The sequence below is a fragment of the Magallana gigas genome, chromosome 7 (assembly GCF_963853765.1).
Source record: "Magallana gigas chromosome 7, xbMagGiga1.1, whole genome shotgun sequence".
NCBI lineage: Eukaryota > Metazoa > Mollusca > Bivalvia > Ostreida > Ostreidae > Magallana > Magallana gigas.
Window position 1 is genome coordinate 33,117,100 of NC_088859.1, and position 23,392 is coordinate 33,140,491.

At 34.2% G+C, this 23,392-nt stretch overlaps 1 protein-coding gene across 2 annotated transcripts; it reads left to right on the top strand.

Annotated features, from left to right (window-relative positions):
* The first annotated feature begins 3,440 nt into the window (after positions 1-3,440).
* LOC105336640 (uncharacterized) lies at positions 3,441-19,471 on the top strand. Of its 2 annotated transcripts, none has more exons than XM_066066646.1 (9): positions 3,441-3,565; positions 6,026-6,157; positions 7,121-7,216; positions 7,849-8,015; positions 9,166-9,218; positions 11,308-12,339; positions 12,977-13,163; positions 13,405-14,189; positions 18,553-19,471. In XM_066066646.1, the coding sequence occupies exons 2-9, from the start codon at positions 6,038-6,040 to the stop codon at positions 18,681-18,683; spliced, it is 2,571 nt and encodes an 856-aa protein (XP_065922718.1). In that variant the 5' UTR covers positions 3,441-3,565; positions 6,026-6,037; the 3' UTR covers positions 18,684-19,471. The 2 variants fall into 2 exon arrangements, with proteins under 2 accessions (XP_065922718.1, XP_034313835.2); XM_034457944.2 differs by having other exon boundaries at positions 3,442-3,565; positions 6,029-6,157.
* Positions 19,472-23,392: the final 3,921 nt, after the last annotated feature.

Consider the following 23,392-nt stretch of genomic DNA (forward strand, 5'->3'; position numbering starts at 1 on the left):
TCTTGTCAGCGGTGATGGTTTTCGATTCATGATTGTGCTTAGCTCCAAACACTGTTTCACTTCTGTTTTGCCAGAGTAACTGCAAAGGAGAGTTGATGAAAATCAACTCCCCCAAAACATCAGCATATTTCGCTAGCCAATTTGCTTTGTGGTTTTTCTTTATTTCAAGAAATACATTACACACAAAAAAAAGACATACATTTCAAATTTTCAAGCGAACAATGTCGGTGACGATCGGTAGAATATTTTAATTATTGCACGGAACAACTAAAGAAAAGATTGTGCAATCTGAGCATATTTTAGACATATCCAATTACATGTCTGATAATTGTCTATATGATGTTTCTACTTTCTGTATGATGAACATTAGTTTTCTATTCTGCTGCACCAGTTCGTGGCAATTGATATCGGTATCATATTGTCCCAGCAACAATCTGGATCTAAATTAACGTATTTACATATTTTAGTGTCTTTGTCTGTGATAACACTACGTGTCGATTTTGCACTGTACAGTCCAATAAATTCAAATTACGTTTTGTTGGGGTGTAAGCAGGATTTGCATAATTAAGAGAAAAGTAAATCATATGAATATGTAAATATTAATATTCTAATATATTTAATCATATGATAATAATGGCTGACAATTTTGTAATTATAAGTATTAAGGTATCATTGTTTGAATATTTGAGGTGATGACTTCAGTCTTGGCGTGAGATCAAATCTATCATAAATCTCTTCGGACTTGATTGGATGTGACCACGCTCCGGCCAGAATTATACGTTTTTATAAACTCAAAGAATGATATTCTTTATTCTTCCAAAAAATAAATAAATGAATAAAACTATTAAATAAGCATTTAATTACTAGTAGGTAATTAAAATAAAACAAATGAATTCTTTGAAACATTGCTTCTCAATTTACTTCGTCTATAGATCTGTCTGAGACAATTCGATTTTGTAGGTACTGATAGATCATAGCATCTTCTCCCCCTCTATAGTGAATGTCTTGCGTCCGTGCTCCCGGACGTCGTCTTAATCGACTTCGTATATGCAACTGGGTCCGCCCGAACAGCCTTATCTTCAACTTTGCACATGGGGTCATTTGTCTTGTCAACAGCCCCGGTGTCTTGCAACGGTCAGGTGTATAGACGAACAGGGGTTGCGTCCTCTTTCTAACAGTTGGGTCGACGGCTTTCTCGCAGGGTGTAAGGTCCATTGTTAGCTGTACATTCACTGGGTTCTTTGTTACTGACACCCGATTCTTCACCAGTGGTAATGTCGGGTTCCTGTGAGAGCCACTCCTCTTCATCTGAAGACTCTTCTTCGTGGTTATCTCTTGATACACTATCTTCACTGGATTTAGTACCCTTTAAATTATCAAACTGTTGGCTGCCTTGACCTTTCTCAACTTCGTCTGGATGGTTTCTCTCTTAGATGTCTTTCTTGTCTGTCGAATAATTACATCTTCTACAAAAGTGTCTGGTTTCATAACACTCGGCCATGTGGTCTTTCTTAATATATTCCGAGTGACCTCTACTTTGAAATGAACAGGATGGACATTTCTTTAAATGTTCCGTACACGTACAGGAAGTCTTCGTCTTTGCCGTTTCTCTAACAGAAAAAAACTTGCTGTAAAAACAATTTACCGCTGGATATAACCTTGCAGCCATTTAGGCTGTCTTCTAATTCTAGATTCTTTCTTCTTGCCCCCAAATTAACATCATTGTCAATCTCATCTGTTTCAGACCCGTCGTCACTTATAACATCTGCCTTGACGTTGCTTGTAGAAGATTGGTTAGTATCTACCTGAGAACTAGTTTATTCATCAACCTCTTCTCTTAACACCTGGTCACGCTTTAGTCGTAACCTGTCAATATGCACAACCTGTGGATTGCCATGTTGTCCACAATCAACCTTGTAGGTAAGTCTATCAGTTTGCTGAGTACTTTTAATGGACCTTGCCAGTAACGATCTTCCGACCTTTCTAATAGGAAATTGAACATAAACTTGATAGACTGGCTTGAACTTTTGCTATGTTAATTTCTGGTCGTCGTGTTACCTTTTCTGTCCTTCCATAGCTGTGTTTATGTGCAGACTATCCAATCTAAAGATAGAACAAGTACATGTACGGGCGTTGACTAGACTTTATTATTTTTTGTTAAAAAATTGCTTGGATATAATTTTTCAAAAATATTTCTATCAAAAGTGTGATAGATTAATTCTATCTTTAAATATTACGCAACATGAATCATGCATGTAAATGTTTCTTTTTAAGCTCGGAATCCTTGTCGGAAAAGCCCGATAATTCATATTACAAAAAAATGCGCGTAATTATATGTATTCAAATACAGCTAAGAAATTACTTGCCATGCGAAATCACATATTGATTTTAAATCAAATACTAAAATCAATAAAATCAACTCCCGTCAGTACTTTGATTATTTGAATACATATCCTTAAAATTATGAGTATTCTTAAAATTCAAACTTTATTTGATCAGTCCTTCGAATAAAAACTTTACCACCATTGATTTTACTATATGTGTACATTTTAGAGTTTTGAGTTTTATTAAAACAAAGTTCTTGACGACCCCTCCCTCACGATGTAACGTTTGTACTATCGGGCAATTTTAAATCAACTTGTCAGTCGCATTATTTGACTTCTCTGCATCTTTCCAAAAAGTATTTATAAACGATGTAATACTATTTGATAACCAGTACCGACAAAGTTTCAGCCATTATCAATTTTTTTAATTCATGATGATAAAGTTCATAATTCAGGGAGATGAACACGTGCACACACACACACACACACACACACACACACACACATATATATATATATATATAAAACACCAAATTTGTCCGATCCATTTCATAATTTGAATTAATTGTGTGCATGCATGTGAATTAATAACAAACATCATGTACCCCCCTAAATGAGAAAGAAGTAAGTTTTGAAAAAAAAATGTTTTATTAAAATTAGTTTTGAAAATTTAATCTTCATTGTATTTTCCGACGTGAAAGCAAGCGATTACAAACAAGAAAACATTATTCTGATCAAAGCGATTTCAAACAAGAAAACATTATTCTGATCAAATTCTATAATTGATAAGAAAACCAATTTGGGGACCAATTTTCTCTAATTCTATAAACATCATACTTTGCTAAGTTTTACTTTTTTGGTCGGCCGGTGGTCGAAATAACGGCAATTAGGCTAGATCTATTTGAAAAAAATGTTTTATTAAAATTAGTTTTGAAAATTTAATCTTCATTGTATTTTCCGATGTGAAAGCAAGCGATTTCAAACAAGAAAACATTATTCTGATCAAATTTTATAATTGATAAGAAAACCAATTTGGGGACCAATTTTCTCTAATTCTAAAAATTTGGTCGGCCATTGGTCGAAATAACGGCAATCCCGGTTTAACCTTAGGCTAGATCTATTTTGGGGTTATCAAAATTTTCTCCCAATTTTCGGAAAATTGGACTTTCGGTTTATGTTTTCGTGAACAGTGACTGATGAACTGACTTTTAAGATAGGTTAAGCGCGTTTCCGTTTGAGAGGTAGGTATTGTATCCCAGACGATAGCATGTATGTAATATACATCTACGAGCTAGGCCTTCTGTATTTTATTTAATTTACTTGTGCCTTTGTCAGTGGAAATGTCATCAGAGAAAACGGCGGGATGCTAAAACAAAAGCATGTTTCATTGTGTCCTTTGTAGTAAATGCAATTAGTTTATGTAATTAATCAACACTATTTAATGTTAATGTAATTTAATGATCTTTGACCGGATCCTAACTGGGGCTCTAAGAGGGGTTCAATGTATAAATACATTTGCGCTTGACGCCGTTCGCCCCAGTTTCTGTTCGCCCAAGGTCCGTTCGCCCTATTTTGATACAGGATTAATGTAGTTGTATATTTTCATACTTGTATAATTCACTGGCGTCGGAAGCAAATTGAAAGTGGGGGGAGGGGATGGGGGAGCTAGACTGATCCTCAGAAATATTGAGAGAAAAAACCTAATTCCCAAAATCATAAAATCCTAATCCCGGGGGGGGGGGGGGGGGGGGGGGAGGAGTAATCCTATAAATCTTTCCAGCAATAACATTTTTTTCCCCAAATCATAGAAATCCTAATCCCTTCACGATAACTGCGCGGTAATGCTCTCTTGCAGGGCAAATTGATACACTTGCCGAAAATTTAGTAGGTAGATAATTAAATGACTTAAATGATACAATTGACGTTACGTCATATTTCACCAAACCATGCCATTTTGCCCTGCAAAAGAGCAGTACCGCAGTTACCGTGAAGGGGTTAATTAGAGCAAACGGACTCGAGTGAACAGGTAGATAGGGCGAATGAACCCACTACCAAGATAAGGTACGTAGATTCTTAATTATACAAATCATGATCACTGGACCAATACTGGGGTTCTAAGATGTGTTCAAAGTTCAACGACCTCAGACACATAAAGTGATTTCGACCTCGCAAGCTCAGTTGATGTCACTTTCTGTGTCTTCGGTCAATATCACTTAACATGGGTCCATATAACCACATATCGACCTACAAAAATGTCCATAATTGTATGATTTTGACCTCTTAGGTCATGTGCTGATGAATATAAAGTTCTGTTTCTTCTAGATAGTTGGATATGAGTTAATCAGAGAGGTAGAAGTTAATCAATCATATACATATAATAATTTGTGTTTGTTAAACCGTAACCCCTGGAGCAATGCTGGGTCTCCAAGAGAAGTTCAAGGTATAACAGAGAAATATATAGGGAAATGTTTAAAGATATTCTTATTTATAATGCTTCATTTAGCTACATTACTCTGTAAGCATTCTCATGCATACAAATTACCAACATATATCCTCATATCAAAGTCACAAGTCAAGAGCATTTTTCACTTTTGACATTCATTTATATACAGTTTCTTATACAATTTTGTCATCGTTGATTATACCTTTATTGAGGCCTAAGAGAATAAGATTGTCCATTTGATGGACCTTAGATCTAAGGTAATGAGTGCTTGGAATTTTTGTGAGTTTCTCAATATCTTTAAAGAGTTAAATATTAAAAAAAGAAGATGGGTAGAATGCCCAAACAAAGATGGATAAGATACATGTACTGTAAAATTAAAATATCAATAAATCTGATAAGTCTTTAAAACATCACCCTTTCAAAACAATGTATATTTTACATAAAATCAATTTGTAACCCTTAAATATGTTCAATACTTGGAATATGTTGATTTAAACTGGGGAATGCTTATAAAAACTCAAAATTGTGTCATTTTTTAGAACTTTAATGCCTTTTCTTTTTTAGAGTGGGTCAGTGCGCCTTATTTTTTTCATGGTCTGAAGGAAAACAAACCAGTTTCAATCAATGAAAACATGGAGAAATTGCAATAAATTGGATCACATTTGGTCATGTCTGAATAGTGTGCATGTCCACTACTTTAAAGAGAGTCTTGATGCGACCATAAAAACGCATGCAATGAATGCGATGCTCTCATGCAATGTATGCGATAGCTTAATTGTGTGAAGCCGTAAAATATTGATTACAATGTGTTGTAAAGTGCTCGTGCTTCAACTGTGAAAGGGTTTAAACAACATAGATGATATTTTAAATACTTTAATTACTTTTATTCATTTTTATGGATCATATTAATATATTTCATGATTGCAAGCTGATAGACCTATATGTATAAACAGTTAAAGCTGTCTCTGTTGATTCATATTCATGAACTACATGTATGAAGGTAGCTAGCACTGCAAAAAAATTCATGTAACCCTCTCATGCTGCTTTTATATTTTTTCTGTGATGCTGGCAACCCTCATACCCATGCACATGAATCGTCAAAGAAAGCATATTGTTGTTTACATTATTGTAAGTTTAACCACTGGTACTAGCTGCTGCTCTCGTTGGAGTGAACTCTTACTGTTTAAACACTGTTTTGGAAATAGTACGTGTATGCTTTTGTGTGACGAACTTAACAAAGTGAGGGTTTCCATTTCAGCAGCAGCTGCTCATGATGGAGCCAGAAAAAGATATAAAGTGTGGCTTTTGTCACCTTGGAGTTGAAGCGGAACCAGTCTGTGGTAAACTACATCATGACAACAAAAATACTTCGGCCCATCACAAGTGCATGGTAGGTTGAGTACACAATGAGTACCTTGACGTTGTGTGAAATACCATGACAATTATGTGTCAGAGTCTGTCGTTTAAATCCCATGTGTCTTGTCATTTGATGCAGACAGTCATACAGAATGTCAGAGGTCGAATCAGGATGTTCAAAAATGACAAATGATGTTGCATAACACTGCTGTACTTTATCCTCGCACCTCTCTCCAAAATAATTAAATATTTTGTGTTTTACTCTGTTTTGTGTCATATTAAATAATCATTTATGAAATTTGGAGACATGTTGATTTAAAAGTATTTATATGAAAGGGACATGGTGATGCACAAACCCATGATTAAAAGCAAATATCGAATTTTTACATGATTTCCACATATAATATATCACATATTTGAAAAATTACGGTTTTCAACAGTAAATAAATTAAATTAAAAAGAGAAAAAAAGTGTTCGACCAATACAAAAATATTGAGTTTTCCTCCCACTTCATAGCCACGTAAGCACAGGTGAATTTAAATACTGCAGCGCGGCATACATCATGAGCAAGAAACCTCTTATTGAAACATGATGTCTTCAAGAACTATTATATATTTATTTAATAGATGCATTCTCTATTTATGCATATTTCTTACCACTGACATGGAAAGGCTTCAAATTCAAATTCTTTTTTCAGATTGTCAAACCAAATGTAACTATTTTTAGACAGAAAATGCCATCATGTGACCAATGTCCAAAACAACTTGGTTTGTTTACATGTTCATATTACATGTCCAGATGAGTTTTAATGACTTGTAAATTCATAGGTGATAGCGTATGATGCGTAAAACCTTCCGTATGATGAAATTTTGAGTAACTCTTCTTATTTCCGTTGTCATAAAAAGTAACACGTTTATTTTGAGTCACCATGCCACTTTAAAGCAATAAATTCATTTTCAATAAAGCTATTTTTTTCATTTATTTTTTTTAATTGAAGCAATATTCAGCTGATCTTGTACAGTACAAGTTTACAAGTTTTGGAGGATTTGAAATCAACAAAGTTGAAAAAGAGATACGCAGAGGCAATAGATTGGTAAGTCATTGTAAAAATCCTAAGACTTCATTTAACTCATGTAGTAGTTGGGGCTATATGGACCGCGGATATCGGCCTGGGTAGCTTAGTGGTAGAGCTCCTGACTAGAGTTGCAGGGATCCCGGGTTCGATTCACGGTCCAGCCGTATGTTTTCATTGTATTTATATACTCATTCCTCCTTTCCTACTACAGATGGAGCCGTGGCCTTCCTTGTTCAGGCATATAAATATAATATAAGTCTTGACAAGGTGAACTTGTGTTGGCTCTTCGGGGTCGAAGACTATTTAAGGAGGGAGGAATGTAGTAGTTGGGGCTATATGGACCGTGGATATCGGCTTGGGTAGCTCAGTGGTAGAGCTCCTGACTAGAGTTGCAGGGATCCCGAGTTCAATTCCCGGTCCAGCAATGTTTTCATTGTATTTTCTTTCTTACTACACTCTCATGTTCACATCATTGTAAAGACAGCTACTGTCTAACTTATAGTGAAACATGTAAATGAAATAAATGTGATAATTATTGTTTATTTGATTGTTAATTACTTTCTTGTATGATTTGTCTTTTAGCCACTGTCAGGTTTAATGTTTCCGTAAATATCACTAAGGTATCTACACACTGTTAATTTTTTTTGTAGAAATGTTCTATTTGCAAGACTGACAAGAGTAGACAGGGAAAATGGCTGGGTGCTACAGCTGGTTGTGCTATATCCAAATGTTCTAAAACCTTCCACTACTACTGTGCCAAGTTGGATGATGTGGCCATCACAGAGCGCAGTAAAAACTCTACAATTGTTATGTACAGGTAAATGAAAAGCTGTGAAAAAAAGACCTAAATGTTTTTAGATAGAAGTCAATGCCCAGCAATTTACCAATTGCAAAACAAAACTATTACTTCCCTCAACTGAATGCCTCCCAGTATAGCAAGTAATTCTGAGAGGTGCAACAATTGGGGATTGTTCAAGATTATTGTGTAGTTTATAAATGGCTCTAATTTTGGGCATTTGGTATCGACCATTAAATACCCCAAAATTTGCACCCCGGCCACCACAAAACCCTCCCACTTTATAAGAGAGATGATCATTGTAATGAAAGTAAAAAATATCAAACTAAGCAATGAATTCTGTAGTGATTATATTGTCTAGAAGCTGATAACATGCCTTTGTAAAATTTAAGTAAAAATTGGCCAGTACATAATAAATTAGGTAATTTTTAAAGAATGGACATGCATACAGAAAAAATACAAATTTACATCCCCTGTTTTCTCTTGTCTTTATGCATCACATATTGAATTCAGAATAAATTTTTGAAGAATGGAATATCTTCAAATCACTCTCATCTATGACTTTAATAAATCTGATTTATTTTCTCATAAATAGTGTGCCATTATATAACCTAGTACTATGATTATGTATAAAAACTGAGTGAATACAGTAAAACTTGTTTAGTACGAACACGGATATAGCGAATTCTCCCGTTAAGTTCTTATCAAATCTTTGCAAAATTTATTTAACGGTTATAACGAATTCGGATTTAATGAGTTTACGGATATAGCGAACTGATTTTGAGTCCCGTTGAGCTGAATAATTAACGAAATTTAACCTTTTAATAACTTTTTTTTTTCAAATTAAAATGTTCGCACTACCATATAACATAATAATTTGAATGAATTTATTTTCATATAAATTTTTTAATTCACAATCCGATTATTAAAGATATCAAAGTAATGTATTTTTATTTTAAGCCTCGATTAGCAAAAATTATAGTCTGGTGAAAGAAAACATGAATATAGTGAATTCGCTATTGATATTATTACAAATTTGTTATATGGATGTAACGAAGTAATTCCATTGGTTCCTTCGCTATAACCGAGTTTTACTCTACTGTGATATGTACATCAAGTAAAAAATAGGGGATTGCAACAAAGTGTAAATTAACTTTGGTTTTATATGTAGAGTGTTCTGTGGAGCTGACCATTATGAGCAATTTAATAAAAATCTAAATAAAGGTGAGTTCTTAATATATATTTTTAATGTGCCCCTGTCAAAGGCAATGTCATAATTACATGTACCAGTATATAAGGCTTTGCTCTAGCTGTGGGCTACATATAGTCATCGATTTGTCTGATTTCATATTTTGGAGCTTTTTTCCTTTCCCTTACACCAAATTGCATGCCAGTGGTTAGAGAATGTGCAGTGCCTAGCTTGACCAATTTTTTTTTATTTTATCAAATGTCACAGCCAAAATTTTGTTTCAAAGTACAGCACTGTTAACATTTGTTCACATATGCATTGTCTTTATTTTAAAATCAGTGTAATCACGAATCAAAAATTGAATGAGCTTTAAGGTCAGACGACATGTTCCTCGAGCATCTTTTTTGTATCGATCTCCTCATAATAAAGAGTTCCAATAAAAAATATTGATTTTATAATTATTTTTCAAATGATTAAAATTTACTTGTATATGGTTATATGTCTAGATGGCTGAGTGGTTAGAACCGTGGCCGCTCATTCCCAGAAGCGTATAGGTTCTAGAGGTCGTGAGCTCAAAGCCTTGCCCTGGCCGAGATAGAGTTCCAATATAGTGAATTTCGCTGTGCTCTATATTTATTTATTTTTATATCAGCAATTCAAGTGTATTTTCAAGAAGATTATATAGAAAATTGCATACTCTAGTATTTTGCAGAAATGCCTGGTAAGGTACCCTAATTTTTTGCAGGAAAGCTTATCAAAATAGTAGTAAACCAGTAACAAATTCCTGGAAAAAGTTATATAAAATTGAGGAACGTATCGTCTGACGTTAAATAGAGTTCTAAAACATTTTTTCATCTTGTAGTTTCCTGAATTTACATATATTATTACACATTAGAATTTAAGCCAAAGTAGTAAAGATCATTATCTACTCAATATGGGCTTTGAAAATTCTAATGCTCCAGGCATATATAATTATATTTTTAAAATCTTCCTGAAAACACAAAAGTACACGTAAGCGACCTACCCGGTAATTGGAAAGGGTTCTATACCTGTTAACAAAATATTAGTTATTGATGTATATATGTATAGATTATACAAATGATAATTTCAACAATATATCAAAGGAAGCTAGTAATCCTTATATGCTCCCTTCTACACCACACATCATCATCATTGTATAGCTATTGTCTAACTATATAATAACAGCTACAACTAAAATCACAATTTCATGGAATAATTATTCCAAGTTTTTAATATAAAAAAGAATCTATTTTGCCTTTGGTACTTCACACTTTTACTGTTTCTGTTGTAAGATATGTTTAAAATGTTTGATATTAACTAATGTATCAGGCTTGCATTTAAAACTATAAAAAAATTGCAGATTGCACACGTATTAGACAGCAAAGCTGAAATATTATTGCTACATGTATTAAGTTAACATGTGTGACTCTCATACTATACTGTGGTTTCATTAATATTCAAGGGCATCAATTTTCATGGATAAAGTGAAAATCACAATTTCAAGGATACGTAAATTCGTGGCCAATGACCCTATCAATACAAAATGTTAATAAAAATTGCATTTCAATGAACATTTAATTTTGTGGATCAACTAAACAACGAAATCCACGAAAATTGGTATTCAACGAATATTGATGAAACCACAGTATATTGAGTCTTAATAGCTCAGTGGTTAGAGCACTGGCTTGGTGTGCCAGGGGGGCCTGGGTTCGAGTTACATTTGGGTCTCATTGTGGGCACCATTGTCGAAGGGGTAGCTGATACATGTATTATTTCTCAGCTACTTGAATTAAAATAAGACTTCAACTTGACGAATCCACCCGCCAAACTCAACAACCATTTTATGAATGAATGAATGTATGAATGAATAAATGTATGAATGAATGAGTGAGTGAATGAACCAATTAATCAAAGTGTGAATGCTGGAAATTGAAAACATGAAATATTGAAAATAATTAATGCAAGTATGATTGAAATCTATGTTTCTGACATTGTATTCTTTATTCCTAATTATGAATCTACACCAGAGCTATATATATAAATACATAAAACCCTCATTAGAGTCATCAATAAACTTAAAAACATTTTATTTGATGATTTCAGGTGCATTAAAAAACCAGCATCAGCATTTAGTAAGGAATTGTTCGGATGAAGAGCAAGGAAGTGATAATGAAGATAATGCAGTACATGCAGAACCAGACAGCCTTAACACACAGTATGATGATGATATTTTAATGATAAGCCCGCTGTCACCAGAAAAAGACATGGATGAGGAAATGTGCAGTACATGTAGCAGCGAAGGGGATGCAATTACAATGTCTGCTAGAGAAAGCAAGAAATCAGAAGGAAAAGAGTCGGCTACTCTGAATGTTAAAAAAGTGTCTGAAGATAAACAGAAAACCAAACCTAGCCCTTTGAAGAAAAAACTAAGTCTAAACAAACAAAATACATCTAAAGAAGATGATGAGATCGATCTAATTACAGAAATCAGTGGGAATGAAAATGATTTGCAAAATGTGAATGACTCTAGTGATTCTGAAGATCCATTTCATAGCAAGGCATTAGATGTAAGTGACAGGCTGACGGACATTAGAGATGGCAAGTGTCTAATGAATAGGTCACGGAACCCAAGTCCCGAACTGGAGGATTCAGACACAATTGAAAATGAAAATAACAGTGTACTAAAACAGAGAGAGAAAGCCAAAAAAAGCAATGTTGAGGTTGTGAATAAAAAAACAGATGTTAATGTTAAGAAAGGAAATCAGGAGGCAGCTACACAACAGAGGACACAGGTCACAAAAAATGGATACAAAAAAACCCAAGCAGCAGAAAATCAAACATTTTCAACACCAAAGAACAACTCCCACAGAAACAACAAAACCTCAAATGGAGCCCAGAGATTCATCACAGCTGAGCTACACATCACAACTTCCCCATCTTCCATTGATGAAGTTAACACAGAAGACCAGGCTACTAGTAATGGCCAGGGATATAGTTCTGATGATGAAATGGTTCATCACACAAATGTCTCCAAGAACTCGTGTAATACCAGAGACAAGAGTAGTCCACAAGTCCTCCCCCACACACCAGGGATAAGTTCAGAGTCAGAATGGGAAGAAATGGCCAAATTTCCCAGTATGTATGATTATTAATAAAGAGACACACTGATATAATAACAGTTTTAACAGCTAGTATGTACCAGGTATATGCATGTATATATGATGACAAATAGAAAGAATATACAGAAAAACTCCAGACCTGAAACAATATTGAATTATACTTATAATTTTGATGTTGTAAGTAAAATTGTGAAATTGAAATACGATACTTCTACACTTAAGAAGAGCATTTCAACTTATCAAAAAGAGCGTTTGTAGTACATGTACATGTATTTTTTTTTATCAATGGAACAAATATATATAATTTATAATAATTCTAAAATGGCTTTTGATTCTTAGACTTCTTAAATGTTTGGGAAATGGTTCAAGGAAAAACTTTTATGAGTCAAAACAAATTTTCAATTTCAATTATATTTTCTCCTTGTCATTATTCTTCTTTTATGGAAGGTGATTTAAAGATTCTAGTAATCATGTCTCATATTTGATATGATTTAGCCAGTAATCAAATTAAAGATTTGTTTTAATTTAAAAGCATTTGTTAATTAACTTGTGTTTTTATACCAAGCTTGCAAATACATGTAATCAATATATACTAATACTGTTTATGAATAAAATGCAGAATTATTAATGTTGTTTAACCATGTGGGTTTCAGCTTGTGCTTTAGCAATTTGCAGTACAACCAAAGTCTGGCCAACCAAAAAGATCATGATAACCCAAGAGGCCAGGGACAGCTTTGATGTGGAGAATGTTGCTATCTGGACCAGTTCAGAAAGCTTTTCAGATCAACTGACTGATGACCATCTTCCTCATTTCATGAAAATTATTACAGATATGGTCAGGTAAATTGTTAGCAGTGACTTTTGAAAGAAGGTATTATGGATAAATTTCTTTCATTTCCATTGTTCATGTTTTATCTTCTAGATAAAATTAAGATTACTGTATTACTGGGGTAAGTATATTATTCATTTTAATAAAAATTTGCTCTAATTTTGGTTTTAAGGGTCATTAAAATTAAATATGAAAGTAGAATATTTATTTGTACAGGAAATATGCTTATTCTGGCATTTGTTTGATTCACAGGGAGAGAAGGTTTAAGAAGCTTGGGAATTTGTTGACAGATACCAGTTGTCAGCTTAATCAAATGGAATCAATTAAACATCTGCTTAACCTTCCGGAACAACTTGTGAACAAAATCAGGTCCTCATTACTGAGTGATGTAAGGAATGAAAATGTCAATGGAGAAGAGGTCCTCTTCATGGATGCCAAATTGAATACTCTGTTTTTAAAGTTGAACGATACGGTGGACAGAACATGCAAGATACGGAACAGACTTCTCCCAAATGCCAAAGAATTGTTGGGCCACCTGTATGAATGGACAGATGCTACAACTGTGTCGACTACCCCTTTGAGCCAATCAGATTCTGAATTTGAATGGAAAGGAATCTGTGATTGGATGAATCGGGAAGGTTGGAGCCAATGTGATTCATACATTTATCCATCAGATGACATTTTTCTTGCATCCAATGAAAACCTGGGTATAAAAAAATTAATACAGAATCAGTCTGAAAGTGAAGGCCAGGCCCTTAATAGGAAAGTGTATTTTGTCAAAGCGATGAAAGACTTTATGAAAAGTATTACTTTTATGTTTCTTCAAGAACTGATTCGTTCTGCTTGTGCTGACACTAAACACTCTCTTATAATTTGTCCTGCGACTCAAAATGCCAGCAAAGAGTCTCTTGTTCCAGCAGATCTTGGGAAAGAAACCGTTGTTAAAATCATGAGTGCCTTCAAACCATCCATTAAGAGAGGTATATCCATTATTGTCATCAGTCTGAGTAACCAAACTCCAAGGAGGAAGACTGTAGGTACGTGTTTAAGGAGGCTGGATGGTCAACAAATTTACCATCAACTCTGCCTTAAACTTTTAAACATGATATTTTTGGTCATAAACTATCATTTAAGGAGGCTGATTTAGGTTTTCTTTTTTGCAGAAAAACTACAATAATAAAACTCTTCATTTTTTAACCATATGTCATTTAAGGTACTTCACTACACCGAGACTTATACTTTTTAAGACACTACGTCACAAGATGGCGATTTAAATGTTTTGTTAAACTGTTTGTATCAATCGATACAGATGTATATCGTCATAGCTCAGTGGTTAAAGTATCAGGCATGTGAACCGCATGTCATGAGTTCGAATCCACCTGGGGCTTTTGTTTATGTTTACTGAATGAAATTTTTGAAAATATCATTTTTTAACTAAAATTGCACATTTTTTCGCCTATTTGACATATATACTTCTTATCCATCATGCTTTCTATCATAATCAAGTAATTTTCTGCAGATTTGAGAAACTTTTTCAAGGTGTAGTGAGGCACCTTAAACCAATTCTAGCTACTTGCAAAGTTTCAAGAAAATCGACCGTCTTGTTCTTTTTAGAGACCATCTCAAAATAGAGGTACATTTACTAGAGGAATATATAGGAAACTGTCCTTTTCTGCACTTCGAAGCAGATTAAAAAAATACTACAATAGCTTTTTTGAGTTACTCAGGTGACCTATTGCAATTGGTCTTCGTCTGTTGTCGTGCGTCTGTGCGTTAACAATTTTACATTTTTAACTTCTTCTTGAAAACTACCAGGCCAATCATTACCATTTTTGGTGTGAAGCATCTCTATGGTAAGAAGAATGTAAATTGTGAAATTCATGGCTCTACCACCCCTGGGGTGCCACGGGCGGGGCCAAATATGCAAAAAAAGCCAAATTTAAAAAAAAACTTCTTCTCTACTCCCACGCATGTGAGGAAAAAACTGTTTGCATGGTTATGATGTCCATGAAGCCCTCTACCAAAATTGTGAAATTTATGGCCCCTGGGTCAGGGGTTCAGGCTCTAGGATGGGGCCAATCTGGCCATATAGTAAAAATGTATTAAATCTTAGAAAATCTTCTTCTCTTCTACCATACATATTTTTTAAATACTAAATGCATGATAATGATGTCCTTGAAGCCCTCTACCTAAATTGGGAAATTCATGACCCCTGGGTCAGGGGTTCAGGCTCTAGGGTGGGGCCAATATGGCCAAATAGTAAAAATGTATTAAATCTTAGAAAATCTTCTTCTCTACTATCATATATATTAGTTAAAAACTAAATGCATGATAATGATGTCCTTGAAGCCCTCAACATAAAATGTGAAATTCATTACCCCTTGGTCAGGGGTTCAGGCTCTAGGGTGGGGTCAATATGGCCATATAGTACAAATGTATTAAATTTTAGAAAATCTTCTTCTCTACTCCCATATATATTTTGTTAAAAACTAAATGCATGATTATGATGTACATGAGGCCCTCTACCAAAATTGTGAAATTCATGACCCCTTTGTTAGGTGTTCAGGCTCTAGGATGGAGCCAATGTGGCCATATAGTAAAAATGTTTTAAATCTTAAAAAATCTTCTTCTCTACTTCCACACATGTGGGCAAAAAACTGAATACATGGTTATGATATCCACAATCTCCTTTACCTAGATTGTGAAATTCATGGCCCCTGGGTCAGGGGTTCAGGACATGAAGGGGGGGGGGGGCAATATGGCAATATAGTGTTAATGCATATACTGTTTAAAAATCTTCTTCTCTATTCTCACACATCTGTATAAAAAAAGCGACTAATAATTATGTTTACCAGGAAGTCCTCTACTGAAATTTTAATTTTCATGTCCCCTCAAGGATGGGTTTTGACTCTAGGTTAGGGCCAAAATGTATGTATAAATGTTAATGCATATAACGTTAAAAAATTATCTTCTTTACTCCCACACACCTGAAAGGAAAACTGAATTCATGATTTTGTAGACCATATCTTTTAGTATTTCACCAAAATTATAGGTTTCACAGTTCTTTTTGAAATGTGGTAGTCATTACAAATTTATAATTTTTCTACTCCAGTATGAAACCTACCGGTAATTAATTAGATGCATATATGAGACTCCATGACAAGTTTTTGTATGAGATATACGCAACTCAGGTGACCGTTAAGGCCAATTGGCCTCTTGTTTCTCAAATTTTTATATATGATTGGTAATTTCATTTTCTACCTTATATGTAAAAAATACTAAATTCTACTGTCTTGTTTTTGGTGGGGGCCACTTCAAAATATTAAAATGCACCAAATTTTGCTATATATTTGGAGCATTACAAATGAAGATTGGTAAAATGGATTTATTAAAAAAAATAAGAAAAATTTCCTCGAGGAAAGCATAATTCTGTGTATAAAATTTCAATGGTCTACAATATTTTCTTTTTAGCTCACCTGAGCTGAAAGTTCAAGTGAGTTTTTCTGATCACATTTTGTCTGTCTTCCGTCTGTCCGTAAACTTTTCACATTTTGAACATCTTCTCAAGAACTACTGGGCCAATTTCAACCAACTTGACACAAATCATCCTTATGCAAAGAGGATTCAAAGTTGTGAAAATTAAGGACCACACTCTTTTTCAAGGGGAGATAATTAGAAATTAATGAAAAATTTTGAGAAATTTTCAAAAATCTTCTTCTCAAGAACCATTAAGCCAGGAAAGCTCAAACTTGTGTGGAAGCATCCTTAGGTAGTGTAGATTCAAAGTTGTGAAAATCATGACCCCCAGGGGTAGGGTGGGGCACAATTGGGGGTCAAAGTTTAACATAGGTATATATATATAGAGTAAATCTTTAAAAATCTTCTTCTCAAAAACTAATCAGCCAGGAAAGCTGAAACTTGTGTTGAAACATCCTCCGTTAGTGTAGATTCAAAGTTGTGAAAATCATGACCCCCGGGGGTAGGGTGGGGCCACCGTTTGGGGTCAAAGTTTAACATTGGAATATATAGAGTAAATCTTTAAAAATCTTCTTCTCAAAAACTAATCAGCCAGGAAAGCTCAAACTTGTGTGGAAATATCCTCAAGTAGTGTAGATTCAAAGTTGTGAAAATAATGACATCACCGGGAGAAGGGTTGGGCCACAATGGGAGGGGGTCAAAGTTTTACATAGGAATATGTAGAGTAAATCTTTTAAAATCTTCTTCTCGGAAACTAATCAGCCAGATGATTCTTTATAATTGTTAAGACTTTGGCCGCAGGACAATTCTTCGGCGTCACAAGAAGGTTCAGAGTTTGATGTAGGTTTATATCCCATATATAAACAATTGTTAAGGATCTTTTTAAGAACTGCAATACTCAACATGTGATATGACTATAAAATCATCCTGTTAGAAAAGGGACTAATGATTATAAACATAAGAATATCCAGGGGGAAAATGGATTTTATTTTTACAGGATCTGCATGTATTATTGTACAATGTCCAGAAAGTTTGTATTATGACTCCATTAAGCTGATTTTATCATACCTATTGTTCCTCAGCTGAGCGATGTGGCCCATGGGCCTCTTGTTCTTTTATGGTATTTCTTATAACGTACTCCTACAAAGCTTGATTTTATCAATACGTCATAACAGCGCAATGGCAATGTTCTCCTTCCGCACAACGGAAATATTTTTATCTGTATTTTGTTTATTGTGTTCAATTTTATAAATGACATCTTAAAAATTTCATAAAAATATCAATCCACTGTATTATACTAGAATGTGCAAAAACATGCGCAATGAAAACTAGAGTCGGCCTCCTTAATAAAAGAAAAAATCCAAGTACTTCAGCTTCAAAATTTGAACATTTTTCTATATCTTTATTTAGAGCTATTCATCTAAAGGAGGTAGACATACATTAGACTAAAATGTCCATGGCTATAATCAAACCCTTTTTATTATGGCTCTCACTGTTGATACATGTATTTAACAATTATATTAGTTAAAGTCACTGGATCATAATGTCAGTCCAAGGTTAATTTAAATTCAGATAGAAAATTATCAAGAAGGTTTCAGCAGTAATGAAACAAGTCAATGTGGCTATAATCGTGTCTGCATATACTGTGGTTTCATTATTATCTTTAGGCAAAGCATAGTTTCAAGAAACTGCACTTAAATTCAGTTTACATTTTGATACCATGAATCAGCCCAACAAGGACTGTGCATGCACGAAAATTATCATTCAACAAAATACTGATGAAACCACAGTATTTTCAAAGCAACAATTTTTTCTGACTGTGACCCATAAAAGTAAAATGCTGCATTAGCACTTGTAGTATAAATAAGCAAGACGGAAACGTCTTTCACCTAGATATTTACAGTTTTTTGTTTTTTTTTGAAGGTCAGACATCAGCAACATCTTGTGAGGATGAGATTACTGTCTGTCCAGTGGTAGAACCGGTGAGGAGTGATCGAAAACGGAGAGCAGTAGCTACAAAATCCACCACACCACAACAGAAACGCCAAAAATAGCTCCAAATTTGTTATTTAAACTATTTAAGTGAATTAATATTTGACGCATGATTTTCTTGAGAAATTTCAACGACTCCCTTTTCATTCAGTATGAATTTTTTGGAAGCATTTCAAATGACCATGCATTTGTTGTAAGCATAGGAGTGAAAGTACCGTAATTCTGACATCATGTTTAAGGCAGTACTGTTTGGTTTTAGATGTATTATGTAGATTAATTCATAGTTTACTTCAAACATGATACATGTATTGGAATATGGAGTTAACCAATTTATCAAATTGTATTCAGTATCATACCACATTGTATGATACATGTCTTCATACTGTAGGTAGTACATAACTCAGGGATGTAAATCTACATGCCTATTTATATTTTTACGATTTATTCAGTGTGTGTGTGTTACCCACTATGACTTTTTTTTTTACATGTTATATTAATAAACTACAGTGTAAAACAGTGCAGTCATACTAAAAAGTTGCAAACTAAAATACCACCGGGTATCATGATCCTATGACTAACAAACAGTAGCTGTTGAAAATCTCATGCATCAAGTCACAGTTCACCAATTTGTTGACAATCATGAGAAAATCATGACAATTTTTTTCAAATTTAAAAACTTGTGTGCACAATTTGTTACGGATGTGGAGACTAAGGACAAATGACAATTTTTATATTTTTTGTAAATTGACATAGACTTGTAATTCATACTTTGTATTTCAATCTCTATGAACTTTAGACCAGTGTATATTTTATTAATCATGTTGGCATTTAATGAAGGACTCAGAATGTGTTCATGTAGGTGTTCATGTATTTTATGCAATATTCAATCTACAGCCAAATGATTCTTGGTACATGTATATTATATCAGGTTGTCAAAAGTCAGTGTACGTATTTTTCTTTTTAATTCAAATTTATATTTAATAAAAAATCAATCTACAGCGAAAAGATTCTTGTTATATCAGATTGTCAAAGTCATTATTTTTTTTACTAGTATTTTGCATTTGATAACTTATTATATAAAGTAATAATCCTTTATGACTAAGTTTGAATTGGGCATGGTCATGATGTGAACTACAAGTTTTGATGCCCAAAATTTGAATGTTAATTAAGTTGAAATTTTATACAGCTTTGTCCTTTTGATTTAATGTTTAGCAGAATGATGCTTTTTAGAAAAATTGTTTGATTTTCTTAATTTTTATGCCCCCCTTCGAAGAGGGGAGGGCATATTGCTTTGCTGCTGTCTGTCGGTCGGTCGGTCGGTCGGTCCACCAACAGTTTCCGTTCATTTTCTTCACAGAGGATGAACATATTGAAATGAAATTTGGTATACAGATTATCATGATAATATCTAGGTCAAGTTCGATATTGGGTACGATCGAGCAATTTTCGACAGAGTCATGGCCCTTGGACGTAGAAAAATTCTAGTTTCTTTGCAGTTTTTGCTCATTTTCTTCACAGAGGATGAACATTTTGAAATGAAATTTGGTATACAGGTTTATCATGATAATATCTAGGTCAAGTTTGATTTTGGGTATGATAGAGCAATTTTCGACAGAGTTATGGCCCTTGGACTTATTTGAAGTTTACGTTCATTTTCTTTGTGGATGTTTCCAAGGGATGGGGGGCATAAGTGTTTCACAAACATCTCTTGTTTTATTTATCTGTTGTCAAGTTGAAGGAGGGAGTTATTTGATATTAAGTTAATTTGCAACAAGCATTGCAAGCTTTATTTACACCCAAAATGTTTGTTTTGAATTTGCATTTGCATGTGTATTTTAACATGTATAAAGATACCAATTTGTCAGAAAAGAGTTCTGTGTTTTATAATGAAAAAAAAAACCCAGTTGGTTAACTTATAAAAATATGTTTGTTTAAGATAATTAGAAATTATTCTATTTATTTTGTTGTTAAATTCTGTTAAAAGATAGGACTACCATTTATGCCACATGTGCATGAAGTTCCAGAAGGCTTGATGGGCCTCACGACTTTGAACCTTTCTGAAGTTGCTATTCGTTGCCTGGAAAACGTATATTGTTCTATTGTAGCTCATGAAACATGAACATTTTCATGGCTAGGAGTTCCTATATAGATATTTACAAGTAGTTGAAGCCCCGTTTATCTTTTTGGCATAGAATTTTGTTACTTCTTTGTTAAGGATATTTCAGTGCATGGGACACACTGCTGAACAATTCGACTACAAATTTATTAAACAATATTTACATTTTCAGCTGCCATTGTCTGTGATAACATTACGATTCAATTTTGAACCCTAAAACCCGATAACTTCATACATGTAAAACATGAGCGACACAAAATGGGCATGTATTACAGCATAACCGAGACAGTATTGGCTGCGCCGCGTAGTGCTTCATGAAAAAATAGTGGTTCTAAAAATGTTGTTTTAAAGTATAGAAATTGGAAACAATATAATTATAAGTAATAACGAATCATTCTTTGAATATTATGAGGTGATAATTCCGGTTGGAGCGTGGTCAAATCTATCATAAAGCCCTTACTCTGTGTTTTAAAGAATCCTATTCTTTTTGGGCAACCATCATATTTGAGACACTTTTTAAGCTGTTGGACCGCATTCATTTAGCTTTAAAATCTGCTCCAACATGTGTTTAACTCATCAACTTTAAACCAAGTAGCTATGAATAATAATTTCATAGCATTCATTGATGCCTTTTTAGCTCACCTGAGCCAAAGGCTCAAGTGAGCTTTTCTGATCACTATTTGTCCGTTGTCTGTTGTCGTCGTCGTTGTAAACTTTTCACGTTTTCATCTTCTTCTCAAGAACCACTGGGCAGATTTCAACCAAATTTGGCACAAAGCACCACTAGGTAAAGGGGATTCAAGTTTGTACAAATGAAGGGCCACGCCCTCTTTAAAGGGGAGATAATTGAGAATTATTGAAAATTTCTTGGTATTTTTCAAAAATCTTCTTCTAAAAAACTATTAGACCTGAAAAGCTCAAATTAAAGTGGAAGCATCCTCAGGTAGTGTACATTCAAGTTTGTTCAAATCATGATCCCCGGGCGTAGGGATGGGCCACAAGAGGGGGATCAAGTTTTACAAAGGAATATATAGAGACAATCTTTAAAAATCTTCTTCTCAAAAACTATCAGGCCAGAAAAGCTCAAATTAAAGTGGAAGCATCCTCGAGTAGTGTAGATTCAAGTTTGTTCAAATCATGGTCCCCGGGGGTAGGGTGGGGCCACAATTGGGGGATCAAGTTTTACATAGGAATATATAGAGAAAATCTTTAAAAATCTTCTTCTCAAAAACTATAAGGCCAGGAAAGCTCAAATTGAAATGGAAGCATCCTCAGGTAGTGTAGATTCAATTTTGTCCAAATCATGGCCCCCGGGGGTAGGGTGGGGCCACAATTGGGGGATCAAATTTTACATAGGAATATATAGAGAAAATCTTTAAAAATCTTCTTCTCAAAAACTATCAGGCCAGAAAAGCTCAAATTAAAGTGGAAGCATCCTCAGGTAGTGTAGATTCAAGTTTGTTCAAATCATGGTCCCTGGTGGTATGGTGGGGGCACAATGGGGGAATGGATTTTTACATAGGAATATATAGAGACAATCTTTAAAAATCTTCTTCTCAAAAACTATAAGCCAGAAAAGCTCAAATTAAGATAAAAGCATCCTCAGGTAGTGTACATTCAATTTTGTTCAAATCATGGTCCCCGGGGGTAGGATGGGGCCACTATAGTGGGATCAAGTTTTACATAGGAATATATAGAGAAAATCTTTAAAAATCTTCTTCTAAAGAACTATTAGGCCAGAAAAGCTCAAATTAAAATGGAAGCATCCTCAGGTAGTGTAAATTCAAGTTTGTTCAAATCATGGTCCCTGGTGGTATGGTGGGGCCACAATGGGGGAATGGATTTTTACATAGGAATATATAGAGAAAATCTTTAAAAATCTTCTTCTCAAAAACTATAAGGCCAGAAAAGCTCAAATTAAAGTGGAAGCATCCTCAGGTAGTGTAGATTCAAGTTTGTTCAAATCATAGTCCCTGGTGGTATGGTGGGGCCACAATGGGGGAATGGATTTTTACATAGGAATATATAGAGAAAATCTTTAAAAATCTTCTTCTCTAAAATTATTAGGCCAGAAAAGCTCAAATTAAAATGGAAGCATCCTCAGGTAGTGTAGATTCAAGTTTGTCCAAATCATGGTCCCCGGGGGTAGGTTGGGGCCACAATAGGGGGATCAAGTTCTACATAGGAATATATAGAGAAAATCTTTAAAATCTTTTTCTTTAAACTATTTGGCCAAGAAAGCTCAAATTGGCATGTAACCATCCTCAGATAATGTAGATTCAATTTTGTTCAAATTATGGTCCCTAGGAGTAGGGCGGGGCCACAATGGGGGATAAATTTTTATATATAGAGAAAATCTTTAAAAATCTTCTGGGAAAGGTTTCGGTCCAAAACTAAGTACTTAGTGTGAAAGCACAGGTTATGCAGATTTAAGTTTGATTAAACCATGATTCCCTAGAGAAAAGTGGGCCATGAAATGGGGGGGGGGTATATAGGAATAGAGAAAAATCTTCTTACAGGTACAACAACAAAAGGGGCTTGGTATTTACAAAAAAAAGAGGTGGTTAAGAATTGGCAGATTTTCAATTTTATTTTAGTAAGATCTACTGTACTTAGTTGTCAAGATATTTTGATATAATGCTAATTTGATCAGAA